Here is a 23843-nt window from a genome sequence, read left to right as displayed (position 1 = left end):
TTTGCCATGTTCAAGGGCCAGATTGCAAATGTATTGGCTGGGAATGGAGCAGAGTCATGCTCCAGCAATGATTCTTATTGAGTAACTATAGATGAGAAAAGGCAGTTACTACCTGGCAAAGACCCTGCATTCTAAGTTTTCTTTACAAACTCTCCCTCTGCCCAAGCCTTTAGCGTGGAATTGCAGGAATTTATAGCAATATGTAGAAGAAGCTGATACTCAAGAGCAGTGGCTGCCAGGGCTTGTATTTCTTTTTAAGGCTGCTGTCAGAGGGGTTTCTTGCTCAGCTACAGCTGGAGGGTGACTGCAGAGGCACTGAATGCTCCCATCAGAGCCTCTACATGCCTCTCCCTCACTGCTGGGCTGGCAGACTGCTGCACCATCAGAATTTGCTTCTGGCCTTGCTCTTCCCTTCCTCCTGGAGTGCCACGGTGTGGTTTGTGTGTTTTAAGCCTTGTTTTCAGGGATTCACTTCAAGCAGTTCCTGGTATTGCCCAGCCTGTAGCAGTTTCTGGGTTTTCATGGGCAGATCCCGAGCTGCTCCAGGCACTGGGAATTCTCCACTGGAAAAAACAGGTTCAGTCCTGAAGTGGATTGGACTTCTCTGTCCATGCTCAGGGGATCCATCCTCCTCATTCACAGCTTACCTAAATCTGGCTTCACTGTTTTCCTTTTCTTTCCAAGATTACATGAAACCATCTCTTCACTCTTCCTCCTCACCCCCTCTAAAAGAGCTGCTCTCATTCCAAAAGTGGGAGTGTTCAGAAAGTCAAAAGCTTATTAATAGCTCTCTGCCTCTTTTTAATCTATTCAAAAAGCTGTACAGTGTGCAAAGCTGTTTTGACATGATTTTCCTTTTTTAATATCTCACCCTTTGACTGTCAGTATTTAAGGAAAAATGAAACTAATCATCAGTGAAGGCTGTAATGCTACTGTTTCATAGCTGCTGGGGAGCTCAGAAGAAAATTTTGTAAGAGAAAACATAAAAGAGAGCAAGAGAGAGGGAGAGGAGGTGTGTGTGTAAATGTATGCATGCATTTCACATTAGAGGCTTCACAGAACAAACCAAAAAGTACATTCAGTTGCAAAGTAATATTAGTAAGATAAGGAAAGTATATATTGGAAAACAGTGAAAAAAAAAGGCCATTTTTGTAACTTTGTCCTGAGTGTTCCTTTCCATGCAGAGGTATGACACCCCCCATATTGCCCAGCCTGGCAGATTTTACTGAAGATGCAAAGTACAACATTTGGGTATTGGATGAACTCCACTGTCCTCCAGGCAAGAGTTACCCTAGCTAGCATTTTATCTTGAACCCCAAATGACATTTTACTATTGCTGGAGCAACATTTCAGCCACAGACATTCTTCAGTATCAGTGGGGAAAGCACAGGATGTATCTCCTGGGAGGGAATTCATGGAAATTAGTCCAGGATTCTCCTCTGAAAATGGAGGACAGAGTCATGGAAAACTAAATATAAATCAATGCAGCTTATCAGGACATGACAGGTGGGACTATGAAACCAAAGTACAGCATTAAGCTCAGTACAAGCTGTTACAGGAGGGAGCAAAAAAGCAGGGGTGATAAAACACAGGCTGAACCTTATATGAGGTGTAGGAGGAATTCCCAGAAGTGGATATTCCAAAATTCCAGTGGATATCCCATGCCCAGGGGGGTCTAAAGACATATATACATACATATATAAATATATGCATGTATTATATATCTATTTATACCCACATTTGCAATTAGGAGTGATGTATCTGTGTATAGCTATGCACGTGTAATACAAAACAAAGCTTGCAAGGTGCCTGTAATTCGAAAGCTAGAAGGAATATAAAAAAAAAAAAATAGAGCTCCAATCATCAACCCTTTCTGACAACTAAAATCTCATTTACAACTCACACCTTTAAGCTCTGGATTTCTTTTGCTTTGCTCCCAGCACTCAGTGCCACACACAGCATCTGACATCTGGAACAGCTGAGACACTTCAGCACAGAAGATGAAACACTTCAAAGAGTCTCAGAGTGGCTTGGGAAAGGGAAAACCCAGTTCTCAGAGTCAGGTAAGTGATGTGTGGTACCCACAGTAAAAATAAAGTCATGAATGCAGGCAATTGAGCTGAAATTTCAGGCAGGTTCTGACCCCTGATGGCCCAACTCAGCCAATGGTGTATGGACAGACACAATATCAGTGCATACCTGATGAGATGACAATTGTGAAAACGCCTGCAAATTGGTTTCTCTTTTCACCTGGTACTTTTAATATTCCACATACAGGAAAAAGGTGATGAAATAACATCTTTAACTCTGTAATTAGCACTGCAATAATGCTGGCTGTTTAAATTGGTTAATAATATTAAAGACGAGCTCTGATTTAATTATAGAAACACAAACCCAGGTATTTCTAAATGAGGATGGCCTCCCACCAATTGTATTTAATATAATTTTGCCTTCATTTATCATGTAGATAATGGCCACTGCAGAGTGTGGCTGTGTTTATGGAACTGCCCAGGATACCTTCAGAAGAGACAGAAAAACATGACAATTTGCAATATGGAGAGGAAACAGAAATGAAAGTGTCTCCCTCTGCTCTTGCTAGTTCCTCAAAAATCAATTTTAATATAATTTGAAAAGTTCTGATTTTGGTACAGTTATTCCATTCTGTTTGGTTTCATTTCTGCTTCTAAAATAGAGGTTTCTGGAGACCTTGCATTAACTCCACAGATTACAGCTGGCATTGAACAGAGGTATAAGTTATGAAGCAAATATAAAGGAGCATCCATTTCCATGTATGATTAAATGCTGACTCAAGGTAGTGCAGTATTTTTGATCCCCTAAGTTTAATAAAATTCAGGACAGGCAATAAGGAGTCGCAGACAAATTAAAATTTATTGAGACAGACAAAAATGCAACTATTTCAGACTACAGTTAAGCATTTACAGTTAACCAAAGGTAGCAAAATGCTCACATTCCACTTAACTCCTTATGGAAAAAGCATTCAGAATTTACTATGCAGTTCTACTTACTATGATAGTCTACATCCATCTACAGTAGGGACATCGAACTGAAACACGAAATATTGGGATCTCTCCTTACAGATCTACACATTGAACAGTAACAGACATCAACAGCATTGAGAAAAGTATAAAAAGACCAGAACCCACCTACTGTAGAAAGGGCTTTTTGATGTGTAGTAACTGTACAAGGCAGTCTGTGGGTGACAGGATGGGACACAGGAGGGACTGCAGAGAAGCAACAAATGGAGGGAGCGAAGCTCGAGCGACCTGGTCTGGGTCAGGTGGTGACCTTAGATTTACATCAGTTGCTGCTTGAGGGAGAAAAGGCTACAAAACTCCTAATATCAAAATATTCCCATGCCAGAAATGTACACTGAGACTAGCAGACTAGGCTGGAGAGGCAAAGAGAAGCATTCACTAACAGTGTTGTTTTAAATATAAACTTTACATCTTCAATATAAACTGTAGAATAAATATTAAATAAACAGTTCAAATGGTTAAAAATAATAGTACAGAATAGCATAAAAAAAGGCAAAGAAAATAAAGAGGATTCTTTGTGTTCACAGCAAAGGCCAGTAATGACCCAAAAACCCAGCTGTGCTGAAATCTGAACCAAACATTTTGATTTAACTACACTAGTTAAAAGGAACATAAAGCAATGCCTAACAGTATCTCATAGACTGCAATATGAAAATAAAATGAGATTAAAAATTGGTTTGTGTTTAAAAATTGGTTTGTGTTTCTAAAAGAATGGGACAACTCTGATTCCATTTGGTTTGTGTCTCTAAAAGAATGGGACAACTCAGATTCCATTTTTCACAAAGAGAAAATGTTTGGAAGGTCAATGACTTGATTCAGATGGGAAGTAAGTCTTGCTTTCTTAAAAAAAAGGAAAAAGAAAGGAATTGAATTAAATAAAGTTGGAAGCAAATTAAATCCTTTACAAAGCATGAAGAATGGAAGGGGCTTGATCTGGAGGAGCACTGGTCCTTAGTAGAATTGCTGGTTTCTTTGTCACTATTTCATTAAATAGAAGATTTTCTTAATGCATTTCCCCAAACTGGACACACACACGTATATGCACACACGTATTTGTGTATAAATGCATATATACAGTCACACAGAGATATACACATGTATACATACGGGCTGCAGGTCCCCCACCACAGGAGGATGCCAGTGGATCACAAAAGGGCTTTGTTAAATAGCTTTGCAGGATTTGGGAATTTGCTCTCAAAGCAATCCAGAGTCTGAGCTGCCCTTCCAAGCATGTGTGCCCTGCTCCTGCCTGGCTGGGACCCTGGGAGTGGCCAGGGCTGCCCTGCCCAGCTGCCCCAGCCCATAAAATGGCACATTTCCCACGCTGGCTGGAGCCAGAAGAACACTTGCACGAGTCAAAGAGGTGACTGAACCTGGAGAGGGGGAGTCTGTCTGGATCAGGTCAGCATGCCTACAACACTTGTGTGTGTCTGTGTGTGTTTCTGGGTGCTGGGGGATGTGCTACCAGGGGCCACCCGAGCCAGCCAAGGCTCCTGCCCCCTCACCAGGCTGTGCTGGGCATGGAGCTGTTTCACTGGGGCCACCCCATGTTTGAGCTGGTGAGTTTGAGAGACAGTAATGGGTTTACAGTTAGATATAAAGCTCTGATTTATAATTCCAGCTCTGATTTGGAAGCATCACATGTGAAAGATCACAGCCAGGAGACCACCAGTGGGTGGTGCTGCCACGTCTGCACGAGTAAACTCAAAGATGTTCACATTCACTTTTAAAGGCTTATTTAACAGCTTTAATTTAACCATCTTGCATGTTTACATGGGACACAGCCTCCTGCAGCCTCAGACCTGGGACTGCCTGCAAGGGCTCAGAGTGCCAGGCTTTGCCCTGGGAAGGTGCTGGGCAGGAGAAGGGATTTGCCCTGTGACCTTTGACTGAAGGCACAGCCCAGGATAAGCTGTTGTGGAGGGACACAGGACTGCCAAAACCCCCCCAGCTGAGTGTGGAGAATGAGTCCAGCCAGGAGGATAAGCATAATCTGCTGATTGTGGTGCTCAGATTTATGGCAGAATGAAATGGCAGCTCTGTGCCTCAGGCAGGTCTTGCACAGGACAGCAGAGCCAGACCCAGAGAGTGTGGGGTTAATTAAGAAAATACCAGAGGAAAACTAGACAGGATGTTTGAGAAGGAACCTGCTGACAGTGTTCAATTGCTTCTCACAAAATCATATTTAGGGAGACAGAAATGCTGGGTTATCTGCTCCTCCTGCAAGTTGGCAGGATTTCTGTGAAAGGCAAGTAGAAAAAGTGTGTGTGTGTGTGTCTGTGACTGTGTGTGCAGCTCATGGAAAATGATTATTAAATATATTTTTCCAAATCTATGGGAAAACCAAAGGGATTTATTTGAGGCGGGGCAGATTGCAGGCCTTTTGCAAATGACTGTGGTGGCAGATTTTTGGGAGGATGCAGGGGCGTGAAACAACAAATTCCTCATGGTTTTACACATCCTTCTGCATTAATAATGATTATGCAGGCTTGCTCTTTGTTCCCAGGTCATTGATCTGGATAAATAGGAAATAAAAGAGGAAAAAACAGGAGAGCCCCTGCAGCACATGGTACCTGAAAGGAATTCCATTTCTGATCAATCTGAAAGCAGAGGTCCTGCCCAGAGGGCTGCCAGGCAGGCACTGGCTTTGGAGAGGGCCGAGATCCAACATCCCCAGGCCAATGTACCTAAAAACTGACTTCTGCCAATCTGTGTGGTATTTTCCAGCTTTCAACTGACTATGCAGAAAACCATGTTGTGACTCAATGCTGTCTCCACCTCTATCTCCACCATTAACTCAGAAAAAAAAATCCAATTACGTTTTGTTGTAAAAACCACATTTTTCATCCTGCAGAATAACTCACTGACCAACCACAGGCACTGCTAAAATACTTACACCTGCATCCTAATGCAAGAGTGGGGTTAATGTTCCTCTTACTGCTTCACAAAACAGCAAAAATAATAAAAGATCACCACAGCATCTGAGAACTGCCATGGGAAAGAACACTGCAAATAATGTAATGTCAATATGCTCTGGCACAAGAGCTTTGAATATATGGGAGGTATTGAGGGAATCATGGATTGGATTTTAATTCTGTTCTCTTTTAGGAGTGTGTATTACAAGTGTGCAGTATCACACTGAGCCAAGGGGTTATGCTTTTGAAATATCACCACCCAAAGCTGCTTTTTTAAACAGGTATCTTTACATGACATAAGGGACAGCTCCTTTTGAGGGTTGGTGTCTTGGGCAGCACTCTGGCTTTGGAAGGAGGGCTGCTCAGGGGAGGACAGACAGCTCTGTGCTGTGTGAGTGGGAGCAGAGGCTGAGGAGGGCTGCTCAGGGGAGGACAGACAGCTCTGTGCTGTGTGAGTGGGAGCAGAGGCTGAGGAGGGCTGCTCAGGGGAGGACAGACAGCTCTGTGCTGTGTGAGTGGGAGCAGAGGCTGCCTGGGTGCTGTTAGGGACCCTCCTGGTCCAAACGAGCTCAGACAGCAGCTCTGGGGGTGGTTATAGTGCTAAAAATTCATCAAATATTCTCCCCTTAAACACCTGAAAGGCAGATGGACTCTGTCCCCTGCCTCTAGGGCTTGGTCCATGACAGCTGCAGCATCTTTAAGATCAAGAAGGCCATGTTCCTTTATCAAATAAAGAGTGTCAGTGAGCTGATTGTGCCCTGGTGGGAGTTTTGCCTTCAGTGTGAGCTGGACTAAGCCTGTTGGACTCATTCTCAGAGAATGGAAGGAAGGGAAAGTCCTGCCAGAGGGTTTTCTTCTGGATTAAACCCCTGGTACTGGGCAGCCACTGTCCAAAGAGACTTACTCTTCACTGGGATATTATAAATATAGACTAGAAAACGAGGCACCTACCTCTCCTTAATGAAAGAAAAACCTTTTTCTGATGTGATCCAGGTAACACAAATTCTCTGACATGAGAGGGGCTTCTCAGACTTTGTACTCTTTTTTTTTTGAGCCCCTTCCAAAATTCTGGATTTCATAAGTGGTGCAAATGAGGATTAAGACATGAAATGGTTTTGAAACAAAACTCATTGCCCCTGTAGACCGAACAAAAATCCCCCAAATCAACTGAACAAAAGCTGTATTCCAAACAGTCCTTTGCTGGAAAAAAAAGTTATCATCCAAATTAAATTTGCTATACAAAATTAAACTCAGTAGAGAGGGAATTTTTGTGCCAGGTACTCTCAGATACAATTGCAGAGACATGATGTGAGTTGCAATATTGTGCAAAACGTGAGTCCTCATCATGATGGGCACTACCATATATAACCAATTTCATCATCCTTATCATCATCTTCATCTTCATCATCTTCATTAGCTGCTCTTACATGAATCTTCAGTTTCCCATCTTTGTCTTTTTTTGTTGCTTCAGGTTCCTCTTCCAAATCATCCAACAGTACAACAGATCCACCACTGCCAAAATCCCCTGAGGTTTCTTGCTCTTCTTCTGAAACAGGTGAGCAGGAAAGGTCATTAACTCACAGAACACCAAATTCCACATTAATCACTATCCTTGTCATGCAAGCCACTGCCATTTGCAATGTTATTTTTAAAATTAATTGGTTCAGCTATTCATGAAACAACCTTAAAATTTCAATTTTCATTCGGAATTGCAAAAAATACATATCAATTGAGTCTGTTTGTGGTTTTTTGTTTCTTTTTTTTTTCTTTTTTTGGGGTGGTTTTTTTTTTTATTTTTTTTAATTTATAAAATGCCCCCTTATGCATTGTCCTCCTCCTAGAGGCTTGACTGGAAAATTCCAGATCATGTGCATGCAGGCCACAAAATCGTTATTCCTTTGTAAATACTTTAATTCCATCACCACTCTGTACACCAGGCTAAAAAAACCACAAAAAAAAAAAAAGGTTTTATTTGAGTGCATAAACCTCACTCTGCAAATATAGTTATTGAACCTAAGATCTGTGATGTTATTCTAGGCATCCTGGACCTTCCAGGTCTCTGTTCCTTTTCAAAAAACAAAGCTGCACTCAAAACCATCCCTGAGGCACTCTGAAGGACTGTAGGTGACATCTTCCCTGTCTGGGCACAGCAGCTCATTGGTGATTTCCCTCACCTACATAGTATTGTCCTGTCAGCAACTGTATTTGGCTTGGTTGCTCATGCATACAATGTTACACATTTAGGCTTCCCTCGTCTGGAAAGTTCCAGTAGTTGTGCATTCCAGAGTGTACAGAACAATAGATTTAATAACCACGCAGAGCAACCCCAGACCCTTAATTTTAATATCACTAACTGCAGTTTCCAGGCTGGTAGCAAAAATATCTTACCAGTGGTTGTTGCCTGCTAACCTGTGCTGCACCCCTGCTGTCCTAAGGACCCACGAGGGCCCCGTTTGTGTGTGAACAGGAGAACAGAGGAGCACTTTGAACCGTGCTCCTCGTGTTTTCCCTTTTGTCATCATCCTCGGTGGTACAGCAATGGCAGGGTGACTGCAGTGGTAATTCCCCCATTGTCTGAGGAAAGCAGGTCATTACTCACCACAGCTGACTGTGCCTTGCTTTCGGGAGCCAGCTATCTCATTGCCATACTTATCAACACACCAGCACTGCCCCGTGCTGCCATGGCACTGCGTGGCTTTGTAATAACCTTCTTCATTGCAGCGGGGGATGAAAGCACCTGAATAAAATATAAGGTGTGCTCAGTAATGCAATCCTCTGCGGGAGCAAACACACAGGGAGGGTATTATGAACTTAGCACTTATAGACATGAAGATCTGGACAATGTTGGCAAGGAAATACGTGTGATTATCTGGTGCCTGAAAGGGCGAAGGAATTATTTCTGGTGAACTCTTTTCAGACTCCCTGGTCACAGTGTATAAATGTTTGTTCATATCCAGCACACAGAGGAGGGTGTCACACAGCTCTAGAGAGAGCTTCAGTCTGCCCCTGAATGATTGATATTCCCACAGAGCCTTTTCACATTTAACTGCTGGTTTTAAACTTTTCTTCCCAACTGGATTATTACCCCAAGTCCATTAGTTCTGCATTTCCCTCCATTTGCACTCCTTCAGTGTTTATCACATGAGTCTTTCCACAACACTGTAATTATCCCTGGAAGGTATCTGCCATCTGCTTGCTATTCATACTCATCTCAGGCACATCCCCTGACTTACTGAGAGTTCCCATGTAGGAAAGAAGAACTAATGCACAGGCTTTACAGAGAGGGACAACAGGATCTGAATCAGTAACTCTTCGGATTTGAAGCCCAAGTTTTGTCTCGCAATGAAACCAATATATTTCAGCCTTGTAGAGTGTGGTTCATCCTGGCTTCTGCAGAGAGGGGAACTCTCAGGAGAAACCTATGTTATTGTTCCCACCATTTTCAGCAGATACAAAAAATGCACTTCAGTATGAAAAGCCCTCTTGTTCTTTGAGATGAGTTAGCTTTATTCCCACTGGAGGTCAGTACATTCATTTTTCCCTTATTTTTCAATTGTTTCAATTTGAAACATGACATAAACACGCCCTTGCCCCCAAATTTGTTGTCTCAAATGATTTTTGAGAAAGTGTTTCTCTCCTTTGTCAAAGATACCAGTGATTTACTGGTGGTTCAGTAAAGTTTTCTAACTAGTTCCATGTATAGCATCTATTCAGACAGCACATGTGTCAAAGGGGCCACTTCCACTACATTTCTCACGGGAAAAGATGAATGAGGAGGTGCTGCCCAAATGTCACCAGATTTCCTATATAAAAGACATAAAAGTGGAAGTCAGTCAGTCTCATGCACACAGAGAGCTACACAAAGTGAATCTGAATATCCAAACTCATTGCTCTGCAGATCTTGTATAAAGTTTGAGTGCTGCTAATACCAGTCTGGGAGATGAGAAGAGAAACCTTTGAACATCTGCAGAAATCTTTGTCTATCAGATCAGTTTTGAAGACCACACCCATGAGTGAGAATATTTTAAATAATGTCAAAGCATGATCTTGTTGCAGGTTGGCTAATAGGTATCACCATTATGTTCATGTACCAATGTAAGCATGCTAGCAACTACCAGAGATTCATTTTCACTATTTATAAGACAATAGTTTTAATAACAAACATATGTATTTGCCTTGGTAGGTTTTTATAAGTTAATACTCAGCGTTCAAAACTTCATTTCAACATCAATTAGGAAAGATTTTTTTTCATATTTATGCTCATGTCCTGCCTCTGATAAGCACTCCAGGTGTTTATCAAACCATACACAACCTTGGGAAAAGTGCTCAGGTGCAGACTTGGAGCTGGTGTAAATCAGCATAGCTGTACCCATGTCACTAGAGCTGCCCTTTTATACCTGATCAACATCTGGCTCCAGGGAAGGATCAAAGGGGGAACCTCAGGGGCATTACAGGGCGAGCAGAGAACAGCTTCTGCATTTTAAACTGTTTCATGCTTCCTCTTTTCCTAGGGCAATGCAACTTTTTCCTTCTTTCAAACAGGCCTTTTTGCATAGTTTCACTGTTTCTTGAAGAGGTTCCACGCTGCCTATAAAAGCTTTAAAAGATTTAAAAATAAATTGTGGCCCAGGCTCAGTGCCAACATAACTGTGTGTGAATAGATTCACACTTTGGGTCACAGCGACGAGTGGAAGGTACTGAGTGGGAAATTCGTGCCAATTTGTATGTAACACTGGAGCTTTAAATATTTATCTATGCATGCTAATGCCACAGTATTTGCCAGCCATCAGAGGGAGGATACAGCATGTCCTCTCTGATGTGTCAGGTGCAGGTGATAATCTGGAGAGGACAGAGAGTGGCTGGGAACAAGTGTTGTACAACGTGATGATTCTCCCTGTGAACTGTACACAAATCAGCCTGTCTTTGTTAGAAATGAGCTGGCTACAAGCTCTGCTCTCCTGGAGCATGGCACCCAGACAGGCCATTTGCATCAGGAAGCATCTGGATCTTTCCTCTCCAGAGGTTCCTGCACAGGCAGTGCTTCCCACAAGCATGGACACCACAAAATGAGAGTCACTCCCCACAAACTGCCTCAAGCTACTGAATCCTGCTCCCCCATCTGCCTTTGTCCTGGGAAGGATTTAGTTATATCACACAAACTTGAACAGCACTGTTGCATCTGTATCCTTTCTATGGACCCAGACCTAGACCTCTTTTTTTTTTCCTTTTTTTTTTTTCATTATTTCCATTTCTTTATCTATATAACACTCCCCTTCCTTAGAGAACAGGAGGAAAATAATTATATGCTAAAGATAGAGGTAAAAGCCTGTCAGAATTAAGTACTAGCCAGCACACAGCTCCTGGTATTAGCTATTATATTAGCTGAATCCACAGGGTTGATATAGAAGAAAACAGTGACAGGAGCAGAAATTTATTACTTTAGTGGAGTGGGAGAAGCATTATCAGGCTGCACAGTTGTATGCTCTAAAAGTACAGTCTCTGCAGTTAATTGTACTCCAGATAAATCTGGTAGGAAAAGATGAATAGTGCTGTTTACTTTTTAATTCAGTCTCCTGGGATGCTAGTCTTCATTTGAAAGTCTCCAAATTCAACATATCTATTGGCAATGGCTTTGAAGTACTTTGTTGCAACTGTCATGTGTTTTGAAAAATATATAGAGAAGGAAATATCAAAAGTCATCATTTTTATCAATGGATACAAGTTACCAAAAACATTCTTCATGCTAGTGCCCAGACTGTAAGTGCTGTGCTTTCTAGATCAGGGTCACAGGAGGAAACAGAATAACTAAATATTAATTTATCTGAAAATACTCATCTCTCTTTTCCAACTTTACCATTGCTACACGTCACGTGTATGTTTGAGCTTCCATTTGAATGATTTTTCAGACAGTGAAAAGACAATGTTTTCTGCTGTATAAATAGCTCTGATATCAAATTAAAATCTCCATGACAGGTGTCATTATGCAGGAAGACTTTCAGGGTAGGTGAAGCAAAGAGTTCCTCTTTATATTATAATTTTCTAGCTTGTGGAACAACCTGTGCCTGACACCTTGATTTGTTGAGCTTCACCACTTTCATTCTTCTTCTATTTTTTTTTTATTAATACAGTTGACTAGAAGTTATTTGTGCTAAGGGACCATTCTTACTGCTTTTACTTTGTCATTTTACTCCTGCTATTGTGATCAGATCCCAGTGACATGTGCTACAACTACCTGCATGTTGAACTACCTGCAACCCAGGCATCATTCTTCCCACACACCAGAACAAACTACTTATGTTTCAACCTAGATGACATTTATTGCACGTAGAAAATAACAGCAAAACATAAAATAAATATGTGATAGTCAAAGCTATCTGTTAAGAACTGGGCTTCTTCTTCTTTCAGGTGACTTTGAAAACCATGACACCCATGAGACAGAGAACATTGTGACTTTCTCTGCCACAACATTCCCTTGAACACAAATGCAGAATATTTACTGAATGGAGAACACATATCCCAAGTGATCAATCCTCCCTTTGCTCCCACAGCTAGGAACAGCAGGAGCTGTAACTCTGAAACATCCCAATCTTCATGTGAACTTGCTATGAAAGGATGATGGATCTAAACCACAGTCCCTGTGGCCTTTAGGAACGTTTATTCTTAATTTAAACCAATTGACGGAGGTTGGGATTGTTCACAAGGCACCTGAACCTTGGGTCCAAAAGGCAGTGGCATCTGGGAGTGGCAGGATGTGGCAGAGCTGAGCTGTTTGCAGGGCGTGCTGTTGAGATGGAGGAGCAGCAGGCTGCAGTGTGGGAGGCTCTGAGCAGCACTGCAGCAGAGCTGTGCACGCCCTGTGCTGCAGCTGGGGATGCTCTGGGACCTGACATGTTCTCCATGATGGGGCTGACAGCTGGGGCTGAGGTCAGCCACCCTCCTCAAGGGTGAAGTGCAGGGCTTGCATCTGTCCTGCTGTGCCTCAGGGGCTGGGCTCTGTGTGCACAAATGTGCTGGGACACAAGTTTTGGTAAAAGACCAGCACACAAACGCCAGGCCACACATCACTGGCTGATTTTAGGGTAGGGAATTAGTCACTTGAAATGTTTTCAGTTCAGCAACCTGATTTTTCAGCAATTAATTGGGAAAATGCCAGATGGGGATTTATTTAACCTAATTTTAGATATCCATCAGAGTAAGTCATGAATCAATTCAGGCTCCCAATAGGCTCGAGAGAGAGGGACAGGCATGACCACATTCTTACAGCATGAAGCATCCTGCAGGCTGCCTAAAAAGAGGTGATATGAATTCCTGTTTTCATATGCACAGAATATACTGAAATATTTTCAAGAGTGATTAGGCAAAATTGAACCCCAAGGAAAGGCTGCATTGTACCATAACTGGAAGGGAACATGAATGCATTGGCTATGCACCTTCAGTCACCCTTCAAAAATGGGAGCCTTGAGTATCAAGCAGCCTCGCAGTACTTGCTCTGACCTGTGAGGGGATGAAGGCAGTATTAAGCTCTGTGCAGGCAAGGCTTTGCATTTCTGGAGAGCTGTAAATTAGTTCTGAACCCGTTGCCACGCTGACACCTGTTCTGTGTGTTGCTATCTCATTATTTGTTTAATTTCATAGTGTCAGGCCTACGCTCGGTGCTGCATATTCCCGACTCAAAACATTAGTCTCTAATTGAAAAACCATTACTGCATATAAAGTTACAATAATCACAGAAGCTTTAATTAGTTGAGCAAATGAATAGCAAGTAATCGAACTTACCCAACAGACTCTTCCCTCTACTTAGCTTTTGAATTCTATTCATTTCATTCTGGCAAGGAAGACCTAAAATATAATGTATAAGAATCAGTTTCCAGATGGTACAGGACAGGCTCTGTAATGACTGGCTTCACTGCTGACATGAAATGTAGGCTACTGTACACCTGGGACTGAGAGAAGCCCATATGCTGGTACTGTACTGCAAAACAAATTTATGTCATTAGCTCCACTAATTAAAAAAAAAAAAAAAAAAAAGCAACACACTGTAGTTGAGAGTAGCGTTTGGGGGCCATTTTAATTGTTAAACCATTCTACCTCTCTTTTCACCAAACTGACATCATGCCAGCTCTCTGATTTATGACTTGCTAATTGGCTAAATTCTGCGTTAATAAAAGAGTAAATTCTTGAGCTTTCTGTCAGCAATAGAGCTTATTTCTAGACTGTGTGCAGTGACACTTACTACTTTGTTTGCTTTAATGATCAAGGGATGTTAATATAGTTCATCTGTGACAATAAACATGGTTCCAGAATGCCCTTCACACTGGTGCTGGGCAAAAGGGCTTTTAACACACCTGCCTGCCAATGAGCAAACCCTACAGGCAGGCCCTGAAACACAGGGAGAGCCAAACAGCTCCTTTTTGTATTGCAAATGGCCCAGCTCACCGCCCGGCTTCTGGAAGCAGTAGCACCACTCGTTGTTGGACAGCTTCCCGTCCTTGAAGGAGTCGCAGGAGTTGAAGAGTGGCTTGACACACGGCTCGTACTTATCCAGATAAATGGCACTGATCTCCGAGGGATCCAGCAGCAGGTCATAGTTCATGTCAAGTTTGTTGAACATCCAGCCTAAGGAATCCTTACAGATTGGTAGGATGCTGGTGTCAAATCCTGTAAGAAGACAGGCAAATATTCCCCAGCTGAACCCCGGCATGCCCCCGGCGCAGGAACCACTGCTAAGGTGAAGCCTTGCCAACTTTTCTTTTTGGCTGGGCTCTGAACATTGAGCTGACTTGCCCAAAGCAGAACAAAATCCTGAGAGTGAACTGACTGTGTAAAGCTTAAAGCCCAAGCACAGCTACAAACCAGAGCACTACTCACACTCTGTGGGAGCTGTGGGGTAGAGAGGGCTGAGAGTCAGAACTGGTTTCTGTAATTTAAAGTTATCTCTATTCTTGCTTTTTTTTTTTTTTTTCCCCTTCAGTCCTCAGTCCAAGTGTCTTGGCCTGGATCCAGGAAACTGAAATGTGATGAGAAAAGGCTGCATCCACCATATTTTCAAACTAGACTGTATCTGAATGCAATTTAAATCCTGTTTCCAGACTCGTTTCTAGTTGCCTGATCACATGCTTTCCTGCTGTGCTCTCACCTTCTACCTCTCATCCTTGCTTTTCACTTTCAAAGGCCTGTCTGTGGTTTGTGACAACAAACTGCTTTGATCTGGACTGTGAGCTGTCTGGGGGAGAGAAGAGGTGAAGTGTCTCTATTCCTCACATCACTGTGAGGGAGGGCACAGCCTCAGCTGGAGCTGCCCATGCTCTTGTATGCTGCTCCAGCACCTTCCTGCAGCAACACAGGATTCTGCTTCTCCAGCGCTTTGGAAACCATCGCCATCATTCATTTTAATAGCCCATATTCTTCAAAGACTGCTGCAGCAGCAGTGGTTATCACAGAAAGCCCAAGTCATGCATATAGATACCACTGTGTATATGAGATACACGTTCCAGTATCCTGCAGTCTCCAGAAAAGCTGTGGTGTGGGGCACTATAAATCCACACTGTCATGGTATTTTTTTCAAAGTTTAGACTAACTTCCAAGTTATCTACGATGTAAGGAAGTATATTTGCAATACAGAGATAATAAATCTGATAACAAGGGTATTGGTTTCAACCAAAACTCAGAAACACGAATCCATTGGCTGGGGATTTGCAGGGACGGAGGGCTCCTGACACCCTGGGCCTCTGGTGCTCACACTGCTCCAGCTGGGAGCAATAACCTGCCTGTGCACTCTCACTCTGCTCTGGGCCATGTAGAGAAGCCTGACGAGCTTCTTCCTTCAGCTGCAACTTTCACTGAAAGAGGTTAAGCTTAGCTTTATTTGCTGTATGTGTTCCTTTCAGGATGCTGCTTTGTTGAAGTGAAAGCTGAGATGTTGCTGGAATCATGCTGACAGTTTGTCCAAGCTCTGCACCCTGCTTGCTATTTTAGGCATTAATCCAAAGGAGAGCAGGGCTTTTTGCTGGAAGCTGTGGTTTTTGTCTGCAGTTGTGGCTGAAGGTTGTCAGTGACACACAGGGACAATCAGAAGGGTTAACTAATGGGAAGGTTTGTGTCATTCATAATACGTGTTTCTCTAAAGAAGGAAGAAGGTAATGCCATTTCCTCAGGGCTAGAGGCAGCTCAGACAGGGAAGAGAGAAATCATGCTGAACATTTCATCACATTTTTATGCTGTTATCTCCCATAACATTATCTAATCATGTTTGAGCACAGTGAAAAAGAACAAGGCTTTGTGAATAGATGTAGGGGGGAGCTCCTTGCCTTGCTGAAGCAATTAGAAATATTGACTTCAATTATTTAAGTCACCTGAAGAAGGCAAGCAGGATTAGGTTGCTGTGCAATCTTTTGTCAAGTGAAAGGATTTAAGCTTTGCCTTTACAGAGCAACAGGAGCAGGGCACCCAGTCCTGCCCTGTGCAGGTGTTTGGTGCCAGATTCCCCAACCCAGGACAGGTTAAAAGTAGTCAGGAAGGGGTGGAACATTCAACTGCAGGGTGGAGCTGGGATCGGCTCCAGCTACCCCAGTTTAGCAGTTTTCAGGAGACAAAGAGTCAGTTTCCAATGTCTGCTCTTTTTCTGCACAGATGCTCTCTCTGTCAATGGATTTTACATGCCATGGTGGCACTTATTGCTGCAAAAGATGAGTAACTGCAAGGTGTGCTGTATCATCACTTCAGTATGGTATGTGTTGCTCAGCCCTGATGACCTAAAGGTCATCTCTTAACTGGCAGGGACCAAAGCAGGGAGATCTGGAATGAACTTGCCCCTGACAGTGCCTGTAGATTATTTCTGAGTCTTGTTGTCCTCCCTGTTGGGAAATCTCCACCTGTGTGAGCAATGGGGATACAGCACCAGCCTGCCCTCAGCACGGAGCTGTCTGAGCAAATCAGCAGTAGTGGCTGCAGTGAGTTCAGAGCTGCTCTGTACACACCATCAGGGCTTGATGGGAGATATACCTGGGAAAGGTCACTTGAGATGACAGTTAATTACATTAGTTGAAGAGGTTTTGATCATAATTTCTTAAAAACAAGGGAGCTTTCACTGTTGTGACCAGAGCTCCAGATTAGATTTATTAAGAGGCTGGTTTACTAAACAGTGCTGGATTATCAGACAATGGAAGTGGTCTGGAAGTCCTGAAATATGGAAGTGGTAGGTGTGACAGAAAGTCCTTAGCTAGATGGTTATTATCAGTGGAAAGTTAATTCTTTAATTGCCCCCCAATGTGCCGTTGAAGGCAAATAGCAGCTCCACTTCATATTGTCTCCTGGCAAAAGGTACTGCCCATAAACTGCATCTGCAGCCCAAATCCAACAACCCTGGATGCTCTCAGCACCCAGCACCAGGAGTGAAAGCCAAATGTCCCCTAAACATTCAACACAGGCTCTGACTCACATCATAACCAGGGCAGCTGATGGAAAATGGCTTTTGGAGCTCACTTACCTTCACTGGGAGGTCACTGTGCTCCCACCAGCCTGGTGAGGCCAAGTGATATTGAATGAATTAACTTCTTTTTTGACTCTTTTGATATACTTATCTATAAATATGATGCAATTTTCTGGATGAAGTAAACCACACACTATCATTCTGTGAAGAATTCAGTGCTTGGTTAACGGGCAGGATTTCCAGCACAACAGATCCAGAATAAGCAACCTCAGTGAGAACGCTTCTGCATCTTTCTGTTCATCAGCTCAGTGCTGCAGTGCCTTTGGTGAGAAGCAGGAGAATGGTGCAGGCTCCACATCCCTCTTGGCTCCTTGGCAGAGGCTGCCCACACAGATGCCAGTTAATGTCAGCTGAGGTGGTGGCTGCTCTCATTTGGACACCTGCTCACAAGGACCTGGACTAAGACCATCTTGTTCCTCTTTTCAACTGACAGCTGTTCAGCATCCTGACAACTTTCATTCACTACAGAGCTGGAAGGAAATCCAGCTGGTGACCTACATGTAGAAGTCTCTCATCCCATTAACACGTAAAATGCTCCACCTCCTCTGAATTAAAATGGAATTAAATTTAAAAAAGTCTTTAGGTGAAAATCCTTATTAAAAATAAACACACCTTCTGGCATGAAAGAATTCTTTTCCCCCTTCAAGAGTTGACTTACATGAGCCATTTTTATTTTATTAAAGTATACCACAATTAAATTAACAGGGGTATAATTAACCTAATTTCCCTCATTGCTTAAAATAAAAGAAGGAGGAGAAGAAATGTTCCCCAGAAAAAAAAAAATCCTTTATATTGCACAGACCTCTAGTAAAAGAAAAACAACACCCACTCCAACCATGGATACAACCTGGGGATCTGGATACAATATGGGGATGTTATGAATTATCAACAGGCTCAGGAGCAATTTGAATCTGATCTTGCTACCTAATTAGTTTTATTATTTCCCTATGTCAAAACATGTCCCTGAGTTTCTTACATCATTTATTGAGGAGATTTTAATTGCACAAAGCCTTCAGAAGACAAAGTACCTGGCCCACAGTGCTTTGCTGGGATCAGAGAGCTCAGGGAAGGAAGGCTTGAAATCTAAACACAATGATCTTCCTCCTCTTTTTCCTTTCAAGAGATTCACAAAGAAAATAAAAAGGAGCATACTTTTTTCCTTCACCTGGGGGTGAACATAGTACACTCAAAATGCTTATTTACACCCACACTAACATCTTGAAAAATTAATGTAGCATAGAGAAATCTCTGCTGGAAAACCTTCTCTGGACAGCTGATGTGTCCAAGGCATCCTAGTCATGGCATCCCACCATCTGCTCCTTTTACTGCCACGGGGGCACATCCAAAATGGATTATTTGAGGATGTTCATGCCTTTTCAAACCCTGCAGGCACAACCAAACCAGTTCAGTTTAATGAAGGGAGGTGTGTGGTGAGGAGGGCAACACAGGCTGAGCCATAAAAAGGACAATGTGTACATCAGAGTGTGTGTCCTGTTTGCCAGGATTCACAGACATTCTTTTCTACAGCTTGGGTATGTGAACTTTGCTTTGAATTCTGAGCCCTGTTTAAGATGTCTTTCATTTTTACAAATGTTTGAAGTTGGAGAGCCAAGTACTGCTGTCCTCACCCTGTGTGTATTTTCAGTGCCACCAGAGAGAATGTGAGCTGCAGAATTTGGGACATGCAGATTAATTCATGAATACTGCTGCAAAACCTCAGAAAGAAAAACAAGCCCAAGTTTTGTGGCATTTAAAAATGGCTTAGGCATCTAAACTCATAAAGTTTGTTTTTTTTTTTAATTGATATAGAAGAAAATAAGGAAACGTGCCAAACTAAGTCAACAGTCTAAAAACGAACATTGTTGAGATCAAGTGTTTAAAATCATCAGGCAGCCTTTCAAATAAAAGCTGCCAGGAATCAAACTAAACTAAAAAGAGATAACAGCTCCTCTGTGAATCTGAGCAAACACTGCAGAATTAACAGAAATGCTTTTCTCACTGAAATTGCTTAAGAAAAAAAAAAAACAACAAAAGATTCAACACCTTTAGGATTTGGCCTCTGGCAAGGTCATCATGAGGATGTCACGAATCATCTGCATGAAAACATCCTTTTGACATTCTGATAAAATGAGATTTCTTGTGATTCTGGGCCTAAAGGACTTCAAATAAAGTTTAAGGCCTCTAAGGCTTTCTGTCATGGGGTTTGAAATGAATTCACATCTGGAAGCCATGATTAGCTGTACTTCCAGTTGCTTTTTGCACTGTGGCTCAGATCCTCTGCATGAGAACATTTTTTTTTGGGAGCACTGTTTCAGAAATAAGTAGGACATACAGTTTTAAAGACACTGACTTTGTTGTAAATACTGTGCAAAATAAGGGACACATGAAAAAAAGATCATTTACACAGAACATGACTTGTTTCACCACAGAGTTTGTGGTGGAATTATTGGGTTTGAGCAATCCAGTTTTGAGCAATCCAGCCCCTGGTATATTGTGTCTTTAGGAAGAGGCAATCTGCTGCTACCCCAGCTCAGATGTAGCAGAAAAAAGAGGGCTGTGGAGACCTGGACCAACACAAAATGCCCACCCTGATGTGCTGGGTCTGTTCTAGTGCCCCTGTAGCCTCTGTGGTGTCACTCTACAGGGACACCAGGTGAAAAGAGCCGTAAAAGCAGCAGCTGCCGGACCCTTCAAATTCTGGGTTTGGACCCTGGCTTCAGACAGCTCGCCCCAGAGAATCAGTGAAGCGACACTGAGGCACACACCTAGATAAAACCCGTGCATCATACTTTGCAGCCCAAGGGCCCACATGTTTTGGGACACTGTTTAAAAGAATTAATGAGTCCTTACAGAAAGTGAATTTGCATCTGCTCTCTGATGAGCATGACCTCTTTTAATGCTGTTATCTGAATCCTTCCCCTCCCTGGTGGCTAAATGACATCCAAATCAGTCATGTTGGCTTAACCCACAGAGAGTAAATGTCCTCTAGACTGTTCATCTTCTTCCTTTCTTAAAAAAAAAAAAAAGCATCAAAGGGAAGATGGTGCAAAGATGGTGTTCTTAAATACCTAGGACACAATGGGCTCCAGCTTTCTCCACCATTTAACTCTTCCAGCTCCATGGCTCAGATGTGGATGTTTTTATTATTCTTTCCCTTACATAAACTATTAGCAGGAAATTTTCAAGTAAAATCTAAGTGAGTTTTTCCAACATTGGCATAATGTTCCCTATGCTTATATGCCATATTTCCATCTTATGCCACTGACATTGTGTCAGAAAATGCTTGGTCATAAAACTGGTGGTTAAGCAGAGACCAGAGTCCAGCCCCAAGAAATGATTTGGATGCAGCCACATTGAATTGGAGGGTGATGGAATTTAACTGTTCAGACACAAACAACATCAGAATAATTAACCCCAGTGCTTGAGAGAGCTCCCTGAGCAGTCTCAGTTACTCATGCAGAGGTGATCTCCATGGCCTTCAGACACTTGTTTGCCTGATTAACTTGTGAAGGTCTCTCTGTCTCTCTGCCAGTTTCTAGAGCAGTTTGGGCCAGAGAGAGAGGATGGAAGGGCTGCAGCTCCTTCAGAAAAGAGCAGGATCAGGACTCAGGTTCCTGCTTATTCACTGGCACCTGCCTGACAGGCTGTAGCAGCACCAACAGCAGTGCTCAGTTCAGTTCTCTCAGGCTGGGAAGCTCCTACAACACCCAATGTTCAAGGGGAAGGGTTTCTTACTGCCTTGTGCTGTCTCCGAGCTCGTGGGTTTGATGACACGGTTGGCATCCTCGTGCAGGGCTCCAAACCAGTCCTTCAGCCTCGAGGCCAGACTCCTCAGCTCTTTGTCTGTGCAAGCTAGGAGAGAACAAAGCACCAGGCTGAGTCAGGAGCACCAGGGAAAAGCCTCTCCCCCGAGAGTCCATTAGAAAATTGTGTTTATGGCTGTAAAGTTCTCCTCATTAAGAGCTCTGAAGGAAAAAGAGAAGGTCAGGGAAAAGGATGCAAGATAAAAAGAAAATGGAAGTTATTATGAATTTCAAGTTGCACTCAAGTACTTCCTTGGAAGCTGATACGATTGGTGATGGAAGAAGTGCCACGCAGAGCTCCCTGCCAGTTGGCAATTAGAGCTATGTGACTATTTAACTTAAATGTTTTCACCTTTTAGGATTTCAGAGAAAAATATCAGTCAAACAGATGGGGAGGAGGGACATCCTTGCCTAGACATGCTACTCGAAAAAGATGTTTGGGATAATTTATAACCACATTTGGCTTTGTATAAGGCTATTATCACAGTAATAGAAAATATATATACTTATTTATATACAGAAAAATTGTTATGTTTCTCTAGTTCTACTGCAAGTGAGACTCTACCACCTCTGAAGGTTGTCATTTCTATTTTGTTATGTAGGTAAAACATTTATTTTCTTATAAATTTTACTGAGAAGTATCTAATTTTCCTAGACATTTCTGCCAAGAGATTAATGTTCAGCTGGAGCAAATATTTTTAGGGAAGAAAGCTGCATTAGCCACAAGTTTCTGTCAAAAAAACATATTCTTATTTCTGTATCATGTTTAGTGCTTAAAATTCACATGCTCAGGCAACTTTATTATTCCTACTGTGCACTCATTCTACATTTTAAATGACATTTCTTGAAATACAGAGCAAGACTTTATGCCACAGAGGCAGACATCCTTCACAGTCACAATAAGTCTTCTCCATCTTGCTGTTCATGGTAATACCCCTCCTTCCACCTTACTGAAGAACAATTGAGTCCCACAGCTCTTCCAAGTTTAACTCACTGCTCCAATGACAAGGAACATGCTAATATGTCACACATGTTCTGAGGATTGGCTTGTTCTCACACTTTAGTTTGGGACAGGAATAACCTTGAAGTAAAAAATAGAAATTACATCCTTTTCTAAATTTCAAAGGGGTGAAAAAGAAACATTTCCCTTTTTTATTTTTCTGTAACACTGAAAGGGTTTGATAGATTTTCCTATGAAGGATAAAGATATGAAGATCACTATCCCTCTGAAGCTGAGTTCAGGTAAGGAAAAATCAGGTGTTAAACAAAAAATCCCATCAATGTACAATAATGGAAGACAACGCAATACTAATTGTAAAGTGGCCTACCTTGCTGAAAAAGCTACCACTTTATTTTCTCACTTGAATTAACATTACATTTCATAAATGGTAAGCTATCTTATCTTTCCAAGTTGGGTGGAAAAAAAAAAAAAAGAGGATTCATTCGTCCAAGAAATGAGTAATATAGTTTTATTGTGCAAACCTGATACTTATTAAATAATCATGGTGGCACATGTCACCTTTAGGAGGCCAAGGCTGGAACTCTGGACTACAAACATCCATTTTTGTGCCTTCTGGACAGGTACACTGAGCTTCACAGTCAAGGCTCAGGAAAAAGAAATAATAATAAAGAAAATACCTTCTAGAGCCATTTTCCTGATTCAGATTTGTGTACCTCCAAACACAAAGTCAACCCCAGACACCACAGCAACCCAAATTAAGCCAAATTCTCTGGGGGACACTGGATTTGCTCCCAAACTCTGTATGGAGGGCAGGAACAAGGAGCACACACACCCTGCCCCCCAGCCTCAGCACCCTGCAGGATGCCCTCCCCAGGGCCAGTAAAGTCTCTAAAATAAACCTCACAAAGTGGTCATTTGGTGTGAACTGCACTGACTGGGGTAATTGGAATCCATGCTTTTAAACTGCAACACAAACCAGGATTGAATGCACAGCATAGGTGGGACAGAAGTAATTAATGAATGGTAAACAGAAGTAATTAATGGCAAATCAGACTTGGAACAACTCGTCCCTATAATTGAGCCAATCAAACATGTCAGGGTCTGTAAAATGCCATTTTTAATGGAGCTGTTACAGTTCTTCCATGTCTGTAACTTCAGCCATGTCAAGAAACAGCCTTTTTTGAGGGCAGTGTTTGAGAGTGAACCCTGGGTGAATTTATTGCTTTTGTTTTTGCTGACCACAAACCCTGCAGATTTCCTTTGGAATTTGATCTGAGGCATGATTGACAGCAAGCCCAGAACTGGAGTTTTCTGCATTCTGGATAGATTTTCTGTGACTAACTGAGATACTCCTTAAGTATGCTGCTTAAGGATGATTCCAGAGTGAGTATGAGGTTGAGGTTCTCTCTTAAGACTGCAGTCTTTCTTCACTAGAATAAATACTGTCTAGTGAGTCATACAGGAGCCAACTTTGCTATTAATATGGAGTGAATCATAAATTTCTGGACAAGACTTCAAAAAATTTAATGCAAAGTTCAGTCAAATTTCTATTCAAGTATTTAATGCCCTCAATCTTACTTTCTCCCGCACATTAAAATAGAGGAAGCATCCTTTTATTTT

General features: G+C 42.2%; 1 protein-coding gene across 2 annotated transcripts in view; it reads right to left on the bottom strand.

Moving 5' to 3' along the window:
- Nucleotides 1–2870: 2870 nt before the first annotated feature.
- The window catches only part of SPOCK1 (SPARC (osteonectin), cwcv and kazal like domains proteoglycan 1), a 273294-nt gene continuing 252321 nt past the window's right edge, over nt 2871–23843 (bottom strand). For both annotated transcript variants that reach the window (XM_038150666.1, XM_038150667.1), the window contains 5 exons: nt 21195–21311; nt 14408–14629; nt 13748–13810; nt 8571–8708; nt 2871–7517 (listed from right to left, as the gene is read on the bottom strand). In XM_038150666.1, the coding sequence (XP_038006594.1) occupies nt 7327–7517; nt 8571–8708; nt 13748–13810; nt 14408–14629; nt 21195–21311 (731 nt within the window). In that variant the 3' untranslated portion in view covers nt 2871–7326. The remainder of the gene's footprint in view (nt 7518–8570; nt 8709–13747; nt 13811–14407; nt 14630–21194; nt 21312–23843) is intronic.

The sequence above is a fragment of the Motacilla alba genome, chromosome 13 (genome assembly GCF_015832195.1).
Source record: "Motacilla alba alba isolate MOTALB_02 chromosome 13, Motacilla_alba_V1.0_pri, whole genome shotgun sequence".
Taxonomy (NCBI): Eukaryota; Metazoa; Chordata; class Aves; order Passeriformes; family Motacillidae; genus Motacilla; species Motacilla alba.
This window is presented reverse-complemented; position numbering and strand designations above follow the sequence as displayed.